The sequence below is a fragment of the Rhodnius prolixus genome, unplaced genomic scaffold (assembly GCF_049639745.1).
Source record: "Rhodnius prolixus isolate KJV_2025 unplaced genomic scaffold, Rpr scaffold_6, whole genome shotgun sequence".
Lineage (NCBI taxonomy): Eukaryota > Metazoa > Arthropoda > Insecta > Hemiptera > Reduviidae > Rhodnius > Rhodnius prolixus.
The window spans coordinates 28303758-28324221 of NW_027411634.1; the positions used below are offsets into that span (position 1 = coordinate 28303758).

At 30.1% G+C, this 20464-nt stretch overlaps 3 protein-coding genes across 7 annotated transcripts in view; 1 reads left to right on the forward strand and 2 right to left on the reverse strand.

The window, feature by feature from the left end:
* LOC141461095 (heat shock 70 kDa protein 12A-like) overlaps positions 1–2533 on the forward strand; it is a 34857-nt gene extending 32324 nt beyond the window's left edge. For 2 of the 3 annotated variants that reach the window (XM_074141784.1, XM_074141785.1), the window contains exon 14: positions 1885–2533. In XM_074141784.1, coding sequence (XP_073997885.1) covers positions 1885–2067 — 183 coding nt within the window. In that variant the 3' untranslated portion in view covers positions 2068–2533. The remainder of the gene's footprint in view (positions 1–1884) is intronic. The other variant, XM_074141786.1, reaches the window with a different exon arrangement.
* On the reverse strand, positions 1567–11516 carry LOC141461102 (major facilitator superfamily domain-containing protein 6). 3 transcript variants are annotated; one of them, XR_012462605.1, is made up of 10 exons: positions 11047–11516; positions 10678–10958; positions 8321–8585; positions 7557–7759; positions 7337–7473; positions 4557–4672; positions 4077–4322; positions 3854–4006; positions 2126–2438; positions 1567–2026 (listed from the first exon to the last, which is right to left on the reverse strand). XR_012462605.1 is itself a non-coding variant. In XM_074141801.1 (10 exons), the coding sequence occupies exons 3-10, from the start codon at positions 10750–10752 to the stop codon at positions 2329–2331; spliced, it is 1305 nt and encodes a 434-aa protein (XP_073997902.1). In that variant the 5' UTR covers positions 10753–10775; positions 10876–10958; positions 11047–11092; the 3' UTR covers positions 1567–2328. The 3 variants fall into 3 exon arrangements, 2 of the variants coding, with proteins under 2 accessions (XP_073997902.1, XP_073997901.1); XM_074141801.1 differs by having other exon boundaries at positions 1567–2438; positions 10678–10775; positions 10876–10958; positions 11047–11092; XM_074141800.1 differs by having other exon boundaries at positions 1567–2438.
* Positions 11517–13351: 1835 nt separating this feature from the next.
* Sfxn2 (sideroflexin 2) lies at positions 13352–19495 on the reverse strand. The gene is made up of 9 exons (XM_074141810.1): positions 19231–19495; positions 18913–19068; positions 18657–18827; positions 18383–18581; positions 18167–18292; positions 16717–16783; positions 15243–15342; positions 13969–14016; positions 13352–13887 (listed from the first exon to the last, which is right to left on the reverse strand). Exons 2-9 carry the CDS (start codon positions 19065–19067, stop codon positions 13776–13778), a joined length of 978 nt encoding a protein of 325 aa, XP_073997911.1. The 5' UTR covers position 19068; positions 19231–19495; the 3' UTR covers positions 13352–13775.
* Positions 19496–20464: the final 969 nt, after the last annotated feature.

Genomic DNA, 20464 nt, shown 5'->3' on the forward strand with positions numbered 1-20464 from the left:
TATAATATGAAAACATAACTGAGTTCGCTTTGTATTATTTTAAGTAATTGATCATACCCGTGATAACTTATGCGTTTATGCTTTGTTAGCTGTACCACTGCGGCATTTTCTTTCTCCATAAAAAAACTTAGGTCCTTTAAGAAAAACCAGGCTAACTGGTACACTGTTGTCCTGAATGCTCAACAACCTGAAAATATTTAATACTTATCTAAATGTCTATCCAAGCGATGCACACTCCTTGAATTAACATCGAAGGACTTGATAGCCTGTTAGTGAAACCGCCTGGATGTCTCAATTTATTATCCTTTTTTTATAAACTCAGCAGCACAAAATTATTGCTACTATCTCTGCATGAAAAGCCAGATATTCTAGATTTACCTACATATCACACCTCGGATTAACGTCATACTCTCCGGCTCTCTCCGGTCCTGGAGCTGTTCGAGACACTAAGTTTCATGTAATCACTAATGACTAAAATATTATTAACGACTACCCATTATTAATGTTTATTTTGAGCTCATAGTGATCGATAAAGGACCTACTATTTTAATTACTTTTGTAATCCACGTGTGCTTACTTCTAAAACTTCTTACCCACTCACCTTTGCTACTTATCTCCGAATTTCGCTTTAGGTTTCACCCTGAATGACCCACATCTAACGATGACAATTGAGCATATATATTGCCGTAGGTGTAGTCCGTATAGCTTCTGAAAACTAACTGCCTTAGTGTGTATCATTTCGATGTGTAGGTTCCATTTTAGTTTTTGTTTGGCAACACTCTTTCACAAAAAGCAAGAATATTTTATAAGGTTGTTGTCAACTAAACAACACGTCTAGTTTTATAGTCGAACAAACGAATTTACTCTTCGATTCTTCTATCAAATGAAATTTTAAATGTGTGTACAATCGTATTTGCCATGAAAGAATTTAAATAATTTTATCAAATTCACTAAAATTTAGGACACACAAAATCATAGAACAAGATATTTACTCAAACTTATTTTCTAAGTAGTTTTAAAGTTAAGAAGGACTTGTACGAGAAAAAAGTTATTCACTGTCCCTCATGTAGAACTGATATATAGAATTCATTGTAAATATCAAATTAATTGTAACGGTTTTTTTCATATTGTCCGCTGTTTCTTTTTCTTATTATGTTTATTTGCTTTTTCGTAAATATAGGGAAAACAAAACCATCTTCCTGGAGCCTCAAACGAGATCACTGACTGGAAACCGGCAGTAAAAAGGCTCCGAAAAAATCTGATTATTTTCCTATCACGAAAACTTAAATGAGAAACCTACTTAATTATAATCATACGTGTCAGATCAGTCCTTCAAGGTCTAAGACCGTAAAGACGATATTATTATCGCCAAAAAGTTCATAGAGATTAAATCACAATTTTAATTGTAAAAAGTGGTTTTTACTTCCAATTACTGATCTGATGTGGACGGAGAGTACAAAATACCTCATCTTTAACGCGGTGATAATTATTCATTAGTGAATTCATTTATCAATGCCTCTCTAAAGTAACCTTTTCAGGATAAAATTGCGGGAAACATAAAAAGTGTTTTAAAAAAATACGACAAAGCAAACTACAATTTTATTAGCATAGATTTAAATTACCTTAAGTTCTTAATATTGATTTCAGTGAGTAGTTTCAATTTATAGATTATCCTATCAAAAACAAATTGAAATGACTATAATATATGTAAATATATTAAAATATCACCTTTTTAAATTCTTTCAGTACAAAAGTGAATACTATAAAAGCTATATTCACTGAGTAGAAAAGTAGAAAAAACTTTTAGATCAAATGTATCTTTTATCATTTCTAATTTTATATCACTAGCGAAATTTCAAGACGAGTACAAATTTGTTGTTTCAGTTTATCACAGATCCAAATGTTCATAAATGTGGATTATTAAGGCTACAGTTACCGAAGCAGAAAGATATTAAACTACGCGAAATCGTAGTTAGTTTAGTATTTGGTGGTACAGAAGTTAGTGCATTCGCTGTGGACTCAGCAACTGGACAGACAGTTCACACTATATTGGACTTTACATCATAATAAATTTATATGTATTTAATTACATAAAATTTAATATTAATACATTAACATAAATTACCTGTAAATATATTGGATAATTATATTACTTTTGTTATGGGCAATAAAGCAGTCTCCGTTTTGTGAGCAAATTATTGTAAAAATGGAAAATATTTCTGTGATAATAATATTAAGTAATTTTTTTGTACACTTTTTGTAAGTACAAAAATAATTGTTGTTTGCAATTCTTATCATTAACGATCCATATAAGAATTCTATTTGCTTTTAATGAATTATGGTAACTTCATTATTTCGATCTGGTACAAATTTTGCTGTTTCGCATTCTGAAGCTTCAATATGTGTTGTATGAGATGTTTTCAATGGCGTTGAGTTACCTAAATAATAAACAAAATTAATTTAATTCAAATATTAACATATAGAATTTTATGGAAACAATAACTGTAAAAAATATAAAGAACAAAAAATATTATTTTTGTCGTTTATTCATTTATATTTGAACCCATTCTTTTTATATACCAGCATTTATAATTATAAATAACCCTTATATACTTAATATACACATATGGTTCATTCCGAGGGAAGAAGCTACCCAACGGTAACACTTACGATTGATGAGCTATTTTCTCTCGACACTCGATGAAGAAATTGCGAAAGCTATCTGGAATAGTGTGAAATGAGAGATGCAGACCAACAAATTGCAGAATTGGTGGAATTTTTTAAAACGGAATCAGGCTACAAGATAGACAAAAGGAATTTCAAGTCTCTGTGGATGGCTTAAATTAAAATGTAGAAGAAAGCATTATCATTTTATAGAGGATTTTTTATTATATATACATATATAACATGGTGGTTGGGTAAGTTATTAAAAACTAATTTTTTTGATGAGTCAACGCTGCTAAGGCCCATTAATATCAAAAAGAACAAAAAAAAATTATATTTATCCATTAACTAGCGCACCAGATCGATTCAAATCCACCGCAGATGAAATTAGCATCAGTAGCTATTGTTTCTTAGCCAAAACGTTTTCCAAATAAATTATTTCAGGTTACATTTGGGGCAAACGAATTTTTTCATCTTTAATTATTTTAATTGCTCTTTTGAGGATGTATTGTAACGTACACTTTCTTCCGTAAATAAATTTTCCATGAAATTGATTTTAAATAGAAAACAAATTTTGTAGACAGCTTTAGTTCCGAGTATTTGAGGTCTTATGATTAGATTACTATATGAACAAAATATATTGAACAATAAAAATTGCAGAAATTATAAAAATTATCCTGTGGGTGCAACAAAATCACAAATAAGTTTCAATAAAAATTTTGCGATGTAGTTTAATCACATTGCCAAAATCATTGCAGAAAAAAAAATGTTTTTCTGCGAGCACACGTTAGTATGGATTAGGCTTGTCACTAATGGGCAGTTCAATTTCACAGTACCGCTCGGTTCCTCTAATTTTATAACCAGAAGGACAAAATTACATACACATGTTTGCACAACTCAAAATCGGTCAATTAGTTGGAACTACTTCTCTCAGCGATGGAATGGAATATATATATATTGTGAAAATATGTGCACATAGTGCGTTGTCAAAGTTGGGTTTTGGAGAGATCTGAAAGAATTAAATCATAAGGGTATAAAAATGTAGCAAAAAGTGATAAAAAATTTGACTTCTGCTTTTTTAAATTTGTGACGTTTAAGCTTCAAAAACTGAGTTTTGTGCAACTGTCGAAATTAAACCTATATTTACTGCGCTGTTTGAAAAAAACTATTGGTTCTACAGACAACATACTTGGTTTGTCCAGCGAATGTTTGAAATACAGATTGAACAAAACACTGTGAGCTAGGCAACAAGTCAATGCAACGACTGATGTTATAATAAATAACATTCGTCCTCCATAAATCTTGTATATAATGCCACCAACTATACTCCCAATAGAAAAACCTGAAATGAAAAAATAAAATAAAAGACCTTTCAAAATTAGTTGCCATATATTAAATTTGAAAAAACTCACCTAAGCCATCATCCACGCCGGCTACAATTCCTTGTATTGTGCCTGAAGTTCCTGGAGGTGCTACAGCACTTGCATAAGCGACAACTGTCGTATAGCATAATGCATAAGTAGGCCCTTGCATGAACATTTCTATCGGTATTATCCACCATGGTGATGGTATCGCAGCAATCAATGACATACGAAGTGCATAAAATGCAAAGCACATGCTTAAACAATGTCCAAAACCAATTCTTGATAAAATTTTTCCTGTTAATCAAGAAAAGAATAAAGAGAAATTTTACCATTAGAAATTTGGTCTAAAATGTAACCAAAGCAAAAATTTGCGACAAAATTTAAAACGCTCATACATTCTTTTTTCTCCATTAATGTTGTCCGACCAAATACTATCTATCAGAAATGTTAGGTGGAAGTATATAAAATGATAATAGGAGTTTTTTTTGAAGTTTTAAAGTCTAAATCTTGTAAAATGTGCATTCTCACCTGAAAGCGCAAACATGATTACTTCGCCGCATAAAGTTTCCACTGCTACAGTAATACCCTGCAATAGTTTTATATTAGATGTAAATCCAGTCGCTGCAGCCAAATCTTCCAGATACCTGTGTCAGAAGTTGATGAAATTAGAATCATCCATTACAAGTAATTAGATAAGTTGGAAATGTTGTTAGTTCCGCAGAATTGGATAATATCTTTTATTTTAACCGTCGCAGCATGCATGTTTTATTGTAAACCTGACGAGTTTCGAACTTTTATCCATCATAGGTGATAATTCAATGTGACGTAGAGATTTTCGACTTCACATAAGCGTCTAAATTTAGTCAAAGATGTAGATGATATTTAAGAACAATTTGAGTAACCTATACACCTTTCCAGGCTTTCAAATGTAATTTTTTGTTTTTTCACTCTCAAACACCCGCAATTTTTTATAATTAACTATGAAAAGAATTATTTAAAAAAAAAATTGTATCTAAGACAAATGGAATTTATAAATTCCAACAGAGATGTTTATAAAACAGAAATTAAATGAAAAACTGCCTGGCCACGCATTATAATTTATAAACCAAAGATCATTACGCTAAGTTCAGTCCGGCATGCTACCCATTTTTAAGTAAAGAGACAAAGAATCATAAATAACGATACTTTCACTGACAATAATTACAGAAAAGTAGGCAATAATTATCGTTGGAGTACACAAAGCTGTTTAAATCTTTCGGTTTCCACCACATCTAACAGAAAATCACAAGACACTATAGTTTTTTTTTTTAGCGTATCAAACGGTAGCGTGTCAATGCGTCAAACGGTTGCTATAACAATATTCACTTTTTGAGATAATAAATAACTTGCTCTTTTAATATTTTATTAATTAAAAGTGCGTCCAAGCGGTAGCTAAACACAGCAAGGAAATAATCGAAACCTAGTATCAGCTAAAAAGAAAAATACTTCTTAATGTGCTTTTTGGAAAAAATAATAACAAAGAATCCTGGTCAGTCTAGAAAACAAGGCTTGAAAATGAAAAGAAGTCTACAATCATAGAAAACCAAATGAACATAAAAAGCTCACTTACTTACTTAAAAACTGCATCGTCGCATGAAACATTTGAAAAATTAGGCAAAGATATTTTTGTCAAGTGACAAAAGCTTTATTTAAAGCATGCATTCTACAACCAAATTTGTTTTTTGTCTCTTCCCTCGATGAGAGCAGTCATGGAAGAGTATCATCAAGATAATAGAAAGAAACAAATGACAAATGTATAAAACTTTCAGTAAAATTTGAAAAAAGTTAGTAAAGAGCAGGATAATGCAGTAATTGCATTTTGAAACTATTTATTAAAAAAAATTGTTTATACATATACACAATTTTACACACCAATCGCTAATAACGTTTTAGGAAAGCGGAATTCCGAAAAAACCTACGAAGAAAACTATATGTTTTTTTAGACGTTTTCAAATTTTTCATCCCCAATGCTGTATCTTTATTTTTGGGGGAGTTACGGCCATAAACCTAATTGAGGTTTCATAAGGGCCACTGGTTTTGACAATGATTATGAAAACTAACATAAAAAAGACATAAGTTACATAAAAAACTATGAAAAATGACGTTAACCCCGTTACAATATCCGTAATATTTGTCGAGATATTTAAGATCAAAGTTACAATTTTATCTATTCGTGAACGGTTTTCAATATTAATTTTCCTCCAGAAATACACGTTTTGGATGGTCCTCTGACTGCAAAAAATATTATTTGAGACTCAAAGAACCAAAATAATAATAATTGAAGATTTTAAAAATGAGTGTACTGTAGTGGTTATGGGTGAGTCAGAATAAATTTGTTTTATCATCAAATAAAAGCAAACATCACATCATTTTAACGTACGCCTTATGCAAGACTTCTTGATCTAACATTACGGTAAGAATCTCTTGCCAGGGATGGGCAGGTGTTGGTCTAGTGGTGAAGAGCGTGACTTTGTAAGTGGGAGATTCCCAGTTCGAATCCCGCGTATGCAGTCATTCTTATTACTTAAAAAATAATAATATTTTTTAAAATAAATTGTAGTCATAGGCGGGATCCGAATTAAGGATTTCCCACTTACAAAGCCACGCTCTTGACCACCAAACCAACAAACACCCTGGCAAGAGATTCTTACCGTAATGTTAGGTCAAGAAGTCTTGCATACTGGGTGCATTAAAATGATGTGATGATTGCTTTTATTTGATGATAAATCAAATTTATCCTGATTCACCCATAACCATTACATGACACTACATGTTTTAAAATCTTCAATTATTATTATTGTTATTATTTGAGTCACAAATAACATTTTTCGCAGTCAGAGGACCTCCCAAAACGTGTATTTGTGGTGGAAAATTAAAATTGAAAACCGTTCACGAATAGATGAAATTGTAACTTTGATCTTAAATATCTCGACAAATATTAGGGATATCGAAACAGGGTTAACGTCATTTTTCATAGTTTTTTATGCAGTTTTCATAATCATTGTCAAAACCAGTGGTCCTTATGTAACCCCAGTCAGGTTTTTGGCCGTAACACCCCCAAAAATAAATATACAGCATCGGGGGTGGAAAATTTGAAAACTAGAGAAAAAAAAACATATAGTTTACTTCGTGGGTTTTTTCGAAATTCCACTTTCCTAAAAAGTTATTAGCGATTGATGCGTTTTAAATGGGTCACCCTGTACATATTGTGCGGGGAGTGTTTGAGTGAGAGAGGGGAAGTGCTTACGAAGTTACATTAAATCAAATACCATAAAAGATAAAAGATAATACTGGCATCACAAATTCCAACAAATACAGCAAAAAATAAAAATGTTACTATGTGAGGCTGTTTAATTAATTTACTAATATCTCGGCTTATATTTTCAGACTTTGGCATTGGAGGCAACTGTAAACAATAAAGAAAAAAGAATTAATTATTTTCAGTAAACAAAGATAAACATAATTATCATGTGTAAAGGAATTACTTACTTTAAGCTTTATACAACAAAGAATGTCAATTATCATACAAAGAGTTGCAATAGAAAAAGCAGGAAAGTAATCTTTGGTCCCTTGTGACTGCGTAACATCATCATTCAAAAAATCCATAGCAAATCCACCAAGCAAGGCACTTATACCAAAACCAATGGTGCCCCAAACTCTTTGCTGACCATATTTCATTTCGCAGCCATTACCTACGAAACTAATGTCAATCATCTTAATAACTATGTTCTTCCTTCATTATTATCATAATAATTACAAACATTTTAAAACAGCAGAAGAACTTTTTTAAGTGGAAGAAAAGCTATGAATTAAAAACAAGTAATGAATAAAGGAAATGATTAGAAGAAGAGTATAGTTGTAAAAGTTACTTTTGTCTACCAGAAAAAGGAAGACTGAAGTTAATTTTACCAAAAGATCAAAAATGAAATCAATAATTGTAAATTGACCTCAAAGAAAGACATAGTTTTACTTGTGGGTACGTGCACTAATTTGGTTTTTCAGATGAATCCTATTAAAAGCATTAAACCCAAAATTCAATGTAGAATTGTAGTTTAATCTTCACTAGATTAGTAGTTCCCCCGTGTACTGAGAACCTCCTGCTTTTTGAAATCCCTATCATGATGATTCTGCTGTAAGTGACTTAAAGAAGTAAGTATACTTTTAAAGATCATTTACTTTTTTATAATTTTTAAAATAGGTTGTAAAAATGTAATTAAATCAAAAATAAAATCTAGTAAAAGGAATATAATCACCTAGTATGTAAAAGCAGATGGCATCGCTAATACAATTAGAAACATTATAACCAATAGTCCCTAAAGACATTAATATTGTAAATGCCCAAAATGTGAATCCTATGTAGAATTCTGTATCAGGTTCATCACAAACCAACAAGACAGTCTCATTAGCTGATAGGCAACTAATAGAATCAAAAGAGGTTGTACAATATGTAGCAAGATCAACGGCGATGAATTCTGATGAATTTCCATTTGACCATTGACAAGAAGCAGTCTTTATTTCCTAAAATTATAAATAAGGATTAGTTAGTTTCTACATTGACATGTTATGAAATTTATATGACAATTTATAAATATTGATTTCATAATAAAAAAAAAAAATAGCGTTTTAAATACACTTTTGAATGTACAATAAGAGTAAGTTTGAAAAAAGTTTGAAGTACCTTCTCATGACCGTTGATGGAAAATGCTAAGAATGAAAGGAATTTACCATTATTTATCTCAAGTATCTGAGAGTGGTATTTCAAACGATTTCTTACAATATTGCAACAAAAAATGAAGCTAATTGTCCATCTTACAAAAAAAATAAACTCTACGTATGGAAGTAGCATTACGTTTAAAATATTAACAAGAGGGAAGAACAACAATTAAATATAATTATTTGGAAAGGGAGAGCATAAAGAATTGCCTACGAGGAATTGAAATTAGTTAATGGCCTTTCAAATTTAATTTAATGATTCAAGAGGTGAGCAGTTTCATTTTCACTGTGAGCTCAAAATATTGTTTTTTCTTCCTTAATCTTTGCAAATAATCAGTGTTGAATATTTTAATGTTATTAAGGTTGTACATTAAATTAATATTTAAAATTGGATGTGTTTAAGAGTTTTTGTTTTTAGTCTTTATTTTAACCATTTAAGTCTGGCTTTAGTGTATCAATTTCATTGTTAGCCACTGTATTTGTTCGGTAAGGCAAGTGTCGAATTGTAATTTCTTCTTCAATTCTTACTGTTGTTTTCTTGGTGCACTTTTTTTTTTACTGAAAATTAGGTTTAATTCTCCCGTTAAGCTTAGCAGAATCTGAACATGTCATTTCCAAAAAGTTTTATTGCATGACAACTGGATAGTCGTAACATTTCTAACTTGCATTTCCACATTCAGTCATATGTAGCTAGAGCAACACAACTCTCAATAAAGTGAAACATCACACTACCGCATTATTGAATACAAATTCCATAAATAGACGGCTGATAATTTTTTTTCCATAATGTCCTAACTCGTTGCTATCTTTAGCTATCAACCAAACATTTTTCGATTGAGTTTGGTTTATCAAATATAGGATAAAGCGCTAGCTTAGTTACAGCCATTGTTACTCCGATTTGTATGTGGTTTTTCACTAATGTAGAAATCGCAAGAGGATTATTCAGATCATTAAACCTCAAATGATAATCGGCTAGACAGGCCAAGGAAGCAGATGGAAACTAACTCTACAAACGATCTTTTATTTTTCCTGTTTTAATATAATAAGAAATTCCTGCAAAGCTAATTGTTAATATTCATGCGTTCCTTGGGAGGAGAGCCAGAATCGATACCTAAGGGAGTGAAAACTGAATAAGACTTGAGGGTTTAAGGTCTTAAGGATATTTAAATATTATTACTACGAATTTTCTAGCCAAATTAGACGAACAAATTTCTAGTTAAAGTGTAAACTAATGAATTAAAGTGCCATTCAAAAGTGGTAGATTAAAAGCTTTCAAATTTAAATAAAAGAAAGAGTGGTTTTCAAAGGACAAACAGAAACTCTCACTCGCTCATTCCCTCTCCCTCTCTCTCTCTCTCTATATATATATAAGATAAATGAATATACATATGTATATATATTCATTTATTTATTTATTTATGTTTAATTTAAAAACTGGTTCTTCTATTTTTAACCGTAAAAATTTAATCTTCCACCTCCTCAAGTTAACCAACTGTCTACTTTCATATATTGACTCACACGAATCTGTTAGTTACAACTTTGCTATAAAAACAAAAAACCGGTCTAAGGATGAAACATGGAAAAAACTAGTTTTTTTTATAAACGTGGCATAAGAAGCTAAATAATTTTGTCATTGTTGATGTATGAACTATAAATTCCTAAAATTGAAACTTTAGAAATATTAATAAACAATACAAAATAAAATAAATAATAAGAAAAAACTAAAAAGTACTCCTTAACTTACTGTAGCGTAAGATACCTAACATTTCAAGGCTTAGAATACTATGAATCAAAAAGTTCTGGCTGGCGTAAAAAATGAGGCGACTTCTTTAAAAGTTTATAAATTATAAAGTTTAAGCACTATTTAAATAAAAATAGAATTGTCATTTATACTTACATACGAGTCATTGCAGCTACTTAAATGTTTACAGTTGATTTTCACTACTGTTTTAGTGTTTGGAATGAACACCATAAAAAAGTAAAATAAACTGGTAGCTATAAGTAAAGAAATGAAAATAATTTTACGTTTCTTGTGAAAATAATCAATAATATAACCAAAGAAAGGCTTTATAATGAGAAATAATATTGGTAATACAGCATTTATTCCTCCCATAACAACTTCTGACACTCCAAGTTGTTTCCCAAAAACTGGTAGAAATGGCAATATTGGACCCATAGCTGTTAAAAAAAAGATTTTGTAAGAGAAACAAAATAATTTAAAACATAATATTTAATATTTTTAAAAATCATTATAACCTAAACATACCTGCCATAAAAAAAAAGTAATGAGCCTTTACTGGTAAAAGGGTGTAATTCATTTTTACCATTTTTGAAACAAATCTTAACGCTGATACTTTGTTAAGAGATGCAATAGTCGACTTCACTGATTTCTAGTAGTTACTTCACTATTTTTTCACATATGTATATTTTAAGTACCATTTAAAATGAAAAAAGGAAGATTGTGATAAAGAATTACAAAAGATAATGGAAATACACGTTACTCTTAAAAGAAGCGGTGATACACGGCTAAAAATCTCTAACTAATGGCACTGTTCACATGTTCTTTGCACTGTTCTTTACATTTGGGCACCAATTAACGATGCAAAATGTAAATAACTGCAATGATTCACCCTTCGGCTGCCGCACCGCACGCACGCCAAACGCCAAACTAATCCTACTCAAAAAATAGGAAGAGAACAACATGAATTTGCTGTTTAATGGCCTAGAGATATTTAACGATCGCAGCGCTGTTGACCTTGATACTATGATAACGCAAATTAATTTGATAACATATGTATGTATATTCTTACACTAGCAATTTTCATCCTAATAGAAAGCATTTCACGAAAATTATTCCAAACAATATTAGAATGAGAGTTTTATCTCATATCTTACATAACATGCATGTAGCGAATGTTGTCAAAAAGTCTGAACCACACTCGTTACCATTTTTCTTTTACCACAATTCTCAACTTCCAGAACGTTCTTAAAATTTGTAATTTTTTAAAAAATAAAGAATTGTATTGGATTATTTAAACTGTAATATAATAAAATAATATTTATATTTCTAATGAACGTATAATGTCAAAATCCTTCCAAACGGTTGATTAAAATGTCACTATGAAAGTTGCTAACACCATACTGACAAAACCACCCGAATTTATTGTCTCTGGAAACTGATACAGTACAGTGAATTACATCTGGAATCAAATATTTGTTTGTTTAAGTTTGTGAAAAGTTTAGAAAAACGCACAAAATAAAAGACAAATTTAAAAAGAACATTGATCCAGTATATTCTTTTAAAAAAAACCTTATACAAAGAAAAAAGTGTGACACAAATGACCTCATCACTCTTCAATATTCAACACAGAAAAAATGTAGCTCCGATTTCCAGAAAACTATGATATAATTTAAAATAACAATACTACAAACCCTAGACTTCTCTTAAATGGCATATTAGAATGGCATGCCCTAATACCTCTAATTCTAAAATTATTTTCATCAAAAATGTTTCAGGCATAACGGGTGTTATTACTAGTTTAAATAGTACAGCTTTCAAGAAATTCGATACCAATGGAAAAATGAAAAATTCGCACTTTTGAAACGTCACTTTCTTCCTAATCTCAGAATTTAACCACTCATTTAATACAATGTAAGTCAAGTATTAAAAGTAGTTATTTTGAAAGAAGGATGTATTGTACAAAAATGGCATTATTGAGAGAAACGTAATACCAACCCCTCCCAAAGTGTTCCAATGTCGAAGTTTCCTGAAAAAAAATGTTTTAAAACAGCTGCAGATGGATGGCTTGCAATGAGTATTCCAATTTAAAGAGAATCGTTAAACCTTTTTATGGATAGGATTCTTAGGGGTTCACAAAACATAAAATTTGAGCTTCCCCCTATTTGTTTTATGTGAACTAAAGTAGACATTCACACAGACCATTTTCTTAAATTTTTGTTTTATTACGATTTGCGATGAAATCTCGCAATTCGACGCAATCACAACATTTCATCTTTACGAATGAAGAATCAAGTTACCTCATACACTACATTCGCTTAGAAAAATTAGTAAAAAGTTTAAAAAACTGTTCTCTGTAAAAATTCGAGCGTGTGATAAAATAAATTTTATGGATAAATGTTTATAAAAATAAGCTGCGTGTTTAACCATGTTTCAAACGAAGTCAAACATTTAATGCTAATATTCTTTTGGACTATTACTGTATGTCTCTAACTATCTTTCACAATGTTTGTCACTTAGTATTTCAAGTATATTTTGATTTTTTTTTTCGTTTCATTGATTTTTAATCAGCACTGAGAGTCCGTCCCTTCATGTTCACAGTATTTTAAACAATCGCAAAATAGACTAACCAAGAACACTTACCTTTCTTATAAGTGATGCTTTCGAAATTGGCGGTTAAACAAATAAAAATATGCATAAGCCCAGACAACTAAAATTGCATAACCACATAACTGATGAATTTTGTCGTTTATTAGTTCCTCTAAACCTACTTTTATTTACTTATTTAAAATTTACTTACTTAAAAAATATTTTATTTAAATAAATTGAAACATTATAAATTTATCATTTATTTATTTTTTAAATACTATGCTAAACCAGCAATGTAAAGTGCTTTCAGAACATATTAATTGAATTGAACTCACCACATTTAATAACGGCACAAACAATTAAAATTAAACAATTAATTAAGGGAATAAGACTTAATCTCTACATCTGTAATAACTATTCACAATTTAATTTTATAACAATCATATCATCAGAATTTACGCTATTTAATTTATTGTCCGGCCACAATGTAAGACAAACAATAATTACAATAATAAAAAAAATACAAATAAGAATTTTCGATAGTAAATATCAGGTTAAAAGAAATGCAATGTTCAGATATTATATTAATGGAATTTCGTTCATAAGAAGTACCGTTACTAAATACCTACAGAGACAACTATAATTTATTACTACAAATTGTTAGGACTTTATAAACCTTTATTAAAATAAACTCTTTCTGGTATATTATCTCCAAGTCTTTTAGAAAGTTCACAGTATTTTCCTCCTTCAAATGTTCTTATTGTTGAAGTATTTAATACACTAAAAGAAAATTAAAAGAAATATTAATTTTCACTGCATCACCAGTTATGTATTAACATAATATAAAATTGAATAACGAACCATCTTTGAGGAAAAAGGGCGCAAGCGGTAGGAACCATGAAGAGAAGGCTGTAACAATAACATTTATAAACACAAGATCATTTAAACAACTAAAAACAACTTTTCGGATATATTCCTCACGTCATTCTAATATTATTAACAACAGGAAAAAAAATGATTTGATTTTTGTTATTTAATCTTACTTTCTGTTTAACACCAAACAATATTCAATAGATAAAATAACGCCATAATATTTTTTTTTATCTAAAGACTTACTTGGAAAATCTTAATCCAACCCGTCAGAATGAAAAATTTGGAGGATCCAAGTGACACGAAATTAAATTTTTACATATCTTTGATGTTTGAGCTAAAACCACATCCAAATAACGATAGCAATAAACATTAATATTGGATAATTAATTTTTAGATCTCTTGCGCCATTAAGAAAAGAAAGTAGATGCAATAATAAACTGAATGGCTCAAAACAAAATCCACTGCGAATTGAGCTCCTCTAAAACTCCTGCTTAAATACAGAGTTAATGTATGTAAATAAATAGTATTGTGTCGCGCAATAAACTAAAAAACAATGCTACCTTACTTAACTACAAAAAAGTAACCTTTCGTTTTTTCAATCCGAAAAAATAAATAACAATATTTTCTACAAACTGCAACTTTGCAAATGCTATTTTAAATTAAATGTCCTTTCGCAAAAAGTTAACTTAACCGTCTGTACAATACTAAGTTCTGCATTGTAAAATTTCAAATTTTAAGGAAATATGTAAAGTGAAAGTGCAAAATCATTGAACACATTTTTGGAATTTCCTAAAAAACGGTTAAAATAATTTTAATATAAGTGGCAATAAATCACTTATACATCTATTCCTTTTATTTGAAACATTTCTCAAGAGAAAACAATTCAAATGTGTTGGGAACTGTAAGGTGGGGCTGCTCCACTAAACTAAGGAGCAAATATATTATATAATCTAACTAACTGAAGGAGAATCAATACTATCTTCACTATCTGCATATTTAAATGAGTAAAAATGTAGGTTCGAAGAAAATTTATCATCAATATCAAATATCCTGGGAGAAAAAGAGAAAATCGAGTGAAAGTAAGCACCTGATCTATTTATATTCTAATTTTATGCCATCTACAGATGATTACGAGTATTCCATTATCCTCCTAATACCCAAATTAAAAATAAGTTTGATCACTTACCTTGCTTTTTATGAAGAAAAATGAATATGAAAGCAATACTTGAGTCAAATGTTAAACGATAAATAAATATACTTACAAACCACCAACCATTGCAGTTTGAAATGGAGCATGAAACCATTGATTCGTACGAAACCAACAATTACATTCTAGACGTTCCATTACTATTGGCATCAATGCTGAAACAAAATTAATATTTTAGTAAGGTACAAGAAAGCCCTGTTTTTTGTTTTTGTTTTTTTTTACACATAATAAAATGCAGCAGAACATATTATACCAGAACACTAAGTGGTACAAGAAATGAAGGAATGCTTAAAATTCGTCTGCCATTTATTTATTTTCCGTTACTTATTGTCCTAAAAAATTATCGTAAAAATCGAATCGCCAAAAATTCTGCAACGTTATTATAAAAATGGCGCATATGACATTTCTTCTAAGTTTTCAAAGGAAGAAATAAATGTTTCTCTAGAAATTGTCTCTGAAAAACTGTTGGCTTCATTTCGTAGCCTTTCAGTATATTGTATACACATCATGAAGTTTTCATCCCCCAAAAAAAGAAACTAAAACTTCCTCTAGCTCCCTGCCTTTCATATAAGGTAGTGAGTGAATGGTATGATCAAAGTTGAGTAGAGGGATCAGAAATATTATTTTATATTGTATTAATTTCATTTTTCTAATAACTAGAACAGTTAAAAAAAACAAAAAAGTATTAGATAAATGCTTCATTTTCAATTCCTTGAAGGGTAATTAATTAGATAATAAACAAGTATCTGCCACTAATTCATATGCACTCATGTTAAGTTAGCAAAACACATCAATTATAATTTCGTGGCAATTAGTGATATTTATTAACGTTCTTAACCTGGTAAATGTCGCGCGTTAATGAGACATAAAAAGATTGTTGCCCTTAACAACATAGAAACGAATTAACACTATTTCCGCTCACCTTCCTGCCTAGCAGCAAATGAAAGGAAAAGTTGAACCGAGTAAAGATAGTGAAAAACGGTTTGCGAAAAATTCGCTTATATACGCTAGCTAGAAAGGTTTGAGTAATGGTTTTTTGTTATTAATATTTTGATTTAGAACTATTAGTATTTTGAATTAATAAATTCATGAATACATTAAAATCTTCTTTTTTTTTAAGGCGCTTCAATATCTGATGTCCGGAGCCTTCTTAGTGCACTTCCGGCGTCCTTTCGGCACTGTATGAAACAGTGAGCGAGCTTAGAGGTTTCTAGGGAAAAATATCTAAGAGCCACTAGCAAAGTTCATTGCGCTATAAACTAAAAACAACCATGTTTTTTAATCTGAAAAGAGAGAGTGAATTTAAAATTCCAATCCCCCATATAGTGATGAAGTAAAAGCAGTTTTAAATGTGATGAAGGATGAATTGGGGCATTTTCTGTCAATGGAAACTTTCCAACTCTGCAAATGTGACGTGAAATAACTATATAGTTGCGACTTAAGTAATTATTAGATATTTATACAAACCTAATTGGAAATGTATTAAAATTGTATGACTATTTTATAAGGGTCGTAATGAATCAACTTACTCATGCCCGGTGCACACATTACAATCCTAGAAAGAACCACTTGCGAAATTCCTTTTATTGCGGCCACCTGAAATGAAAATATTAATCTTCACATCTAACAAGAATATATAAACAACTAGAAAAAGTAAACCAGAAAAATAAAAAACGAAGAAAACTAATGTGTGCATTTTTTCAATAGAATATTTTAAATTATAGAGCACAAATATTATCAATAAAAAAATTGACAGTAGTTATGTGGTTCTCGATGAATTTTAAAAATCAATATCGTCCTTAGAAGTTGATTTCTTATTTAAACATCACAATGGGTACTTATACTTTAGCATAATTAAAAATGAATTTAGAAAAAAATTAATTATAGGAATGCACTTGAAAATAATTTTAAAATTTGTTGCAAATTTTAACAAAATTAAATTATTGTTGCAATAAAGAAATGTTACAGAATACTAAACACCGATTAATGTGAACAGTTCTTATCTTTAGCAAGGACAAAAAATGCAAATCAATTTTATTAACATTCACAATTTTACAAAATTACACCATCTTGATGCGTCAAAAATAAATAAATAGATAAAAAATAATCCTGGGGTTTTGGTTGACTGCAAACTACGCCCAGTACAAGTCTAGCTAGGGACTGATCGCCCGCTCACTGCTTGTTATCACATAATTGCCTTTATGTCCCACAAATCATTAAGCAATATATAGTTTTCACATGAATTAATAAATATTTGTAAAATATTCAGAACGATAATTTTCCAACCCTTCACAGTTTGTATATCGACAATATAAACACGTATATCTGGGATGGAGTGATTTATTCTTAATTTGAAAAAAAAAGAAGGATATTAATTGAAGTGAAAAATTTTAGATTTTTGGCTTTTATTGGGATTTCCTCGAAAACTATTTTAACGGTTAGTTAGAGTAAAATATTGTCACCAAACTTGGAATGTTTTATGCCAAAACAGCTGAGGTATCTGTGTGCGAGGCTAAAGTTTAATTGCCGTTTTTTTTATCTTGGGGAATTCATAAAGACCAGCATACAATCATACTAATACGTTGACACGTTAGTTTATATGAAGGATCTCTGAACTTTTAGTAAAAAATGGCAAGGGTAAAGAAAATTTAATGCGATAATTGATTGGAAAATTTGACCATGGCATATTTTTCTAACTTTATCGTTTATTAAAGTACAATAATTAGAAATAAATCCCTCATTCTACTTATAATTATTGTATTAACCATAATTGTAGTAACAGCTGAGTTTAATAAATTATTTAAAATTAAAAGGCACAACAATATGGGAGTATGTATCATTTTTACGTTTTTGTCAGTAGTGCTACGAAAAACTGTGTAGTTGCCAAGAATTAAAAATAGAATTTAGGAACACTGTCCTCACTAAAATAAAATAAGAATTTCGCATACTTAAATTTTAAACAACAATTATTATTCTTACTCTTGATTCACCAACATGCTTCTCGTTTTCATCGTAGACTTCTATTCCATGTCGAATTTCATTCTGTCGCATGAGAGGAATGTTTACACAATTTGCAGCAGCAACCGCAGCAAATGGTACATATCTCTGTAAAAATTGAGGATTTTTTAATTTTATTTTCGACACTAGAAATTTTTTTTTACCACTTCGGTGAAGGTATCCTACAGCAGTAATTACCTGCATTAAAGGACTAGCCCTCTTCATTAGATAGTGTTTCAAACCAATTGCAGTTGCACAAGCAGCTGTGGTCGCTGTAACATATGCAACTCCTAGTTGAGTGACTGTCAAAGGAGATTTGGCATTTCTGTTTGTATAATTTACTAACGCATTAAATGACTGATTAACCCATTGCCAAAAGACTAATGCGGGTATAGTTCTGTAAATTATTAGTAAACATAATACATTATTTTAAACAGAACAATTTAATTTTAAACCATGAAAATACACTTGCCTGTACCATGTCAGCATTGCACCGGTAATTAGCATGCCTCCAGGGACCTGAAATGACATCCTCCCAAATATGTTCATTTTCTCACCGGAGTCCGGATGAAATGCACTATCATACAATTTTTTTGCGTACAACAGTTGTTCCCTTGTTGTACCCGGAGGTTCTCGTCTTTGACTTTATATATTTATAAACAAATATATATATATAAATATAACTCCTCGAAATGTTAGAGATTAGGTCTTTTGTAAGTGATACTTACTTATAAAGGGTCCGAAGATCCTTTGCTTGATCTAGACATTCCCCTCGAACGAAATTTAATCTAGGATCAGTTACCCAAGCAAAGTATTTAAACCTTCCTATATATTTACTCTGGTCCCACACTGGATCATTGAAATCAAATCGGACAGAACTCATTCTGAAATCAATAATTTAAATTTATAACGAGCGAAATTCATACTTCACTCTTCAATTTTGTAAAAAATAAAAGAAGTAGATTAGTCAATAAATTGATTTTTACCTGCCTTTTACTAAAATACAAGTACCTACATCATTTATGGCATGAATACTAAATACTTACTTAAATAATGAGATTATGCACAAAAAGTAGGACACAAGTTTTCTCAGATAACCTGTTTGGACACGAAAGATCTTTAAATGGTAGATTTAGATCACAATTGTTTAAAATGCAGCATCTTTAATTTGAATTAGTTCATCACAAAATTTTAAAAAGAGATTCTAATTCTAAAAACATTTTTTCCCTGTTTGCGGCTCTCTGTTCCCGAACTCCTAACAGACCCAAACTGAACCTCGAATCACTGAACAGGTGAACTGTGAACCTGGGCGCCTGACAGCTGATAAATGCAGTTTTGAGAGGTATCGATCAAATTATTATTAGCCCCAAAAATAAAAAACCTTTGAACAGTTAAGAGTGTAGATTATTTTTCTTTTCTCTTGTAACATAGAGTTGTTCATATATGTTTAAATTGTTCAATTAAAATTAAATAATTCTAACAAAAATAAGAAGCCGTAGAATGTACTTAAGTTTGGGAGGGGAGAATTTTATCAATTACCTTAGATTACTTAAGTATGTACATTTTAATAAAAATTTACTCACAAAATTTTTAATGACTGTAAAGAAAAGCTACTTTTAAACTTTCTTTTAGTCGAAAGTTTCAAATCATAAAAAAATAAAGGCTCCAGCATACGAAAATTCTTGATGTAAACTTTACCAAAAACAAGAAATAAAAAGTTCCTCCAAAATAATTTCGGGATACTAATTTTTTCCCATCCTCATTACAACTTACTTTCTGCAGTGCCAAGATTCCAAAATAAAATTAGTTTTAAAACCTATTTTAGTTATTAATTTTGTATCTATATTCCATAACAATTTCCAGCTTTCTTTAATGAATTTTTAATTGGAAGTCTCTCTAATTAAAAAAAAAATCATCTTTCTTCCGAAATCATTTAGTAAACGCATCAACATAGTAGGTAAAATATTTTAAAAGAAATTACTCGTTAGATAATTGTTTTCCCTCTAATTCCGATTAATGGCGAGTAATTGCAGTCAAATGTAATGAGCAGAGCTATTGCATTTGGACATTTGTAATAATAATAATGTTTTATTTAAGAAAAAACAATACATATCACAAACAAAATTTTTTTGACATTTATATACGTACGTTATTTTCTTTATAAAATTATTACTGTGAAGAGCTGAGCACTATTTTAATCTGATAGACTTTTATCAACCCAAACAAACCTTTAGTGCAATGAACGTACTTAACTGTAGTCAATCAAATGATATTTTGGGC

Excerpts from the sequence above, each read along its gene's own strand:
- LOC141461102 (XM_074141800.1), bottom strand. The coding sequence starts at position 11,107 with ATGGTAAAAATGAATTACACCCTTTTACCAGTAAAGGCTCATTACTTT. Across the intron at positions 7,474-7,556 it reads TTTGTTGTATAAAGCTTAAA|TTGCCTCCAATGCCAAAGTC; the intron begins GTAAGTAATTCC and ends TATTGTTTACAG. Across the intron at positions 2,439-3,853 it reads ACATTCGCTGGACAAACCAA|GTAACTCAACGCCATTGAAA; the intron begins GTATGTTGTCTG and ends TTTATTATTTAG.
- Sfxn2 (XM_074141810.1), bottom strand. The coding sequence starts at position 19,067 with ATGAGTTCTGTCCGATTTGATTTCAATGATCCAGTGTGGGACCAGAGT. Across the intron at positions 18,582-18,656 it reads GCAATGCTGACATGGTACAG|AACTATACCCGCATTAGTCT; the intron begins GCAAGTGTATTT and ends AATAATTTACAG. Across the intron at positions 18,293-18,382 it reads GGGCTAGTCCTTTAATGCAG|AGATATGTACCATTTGCTGC; the intron begins GTAATTACTGCT and ends CAATTTTTACAG.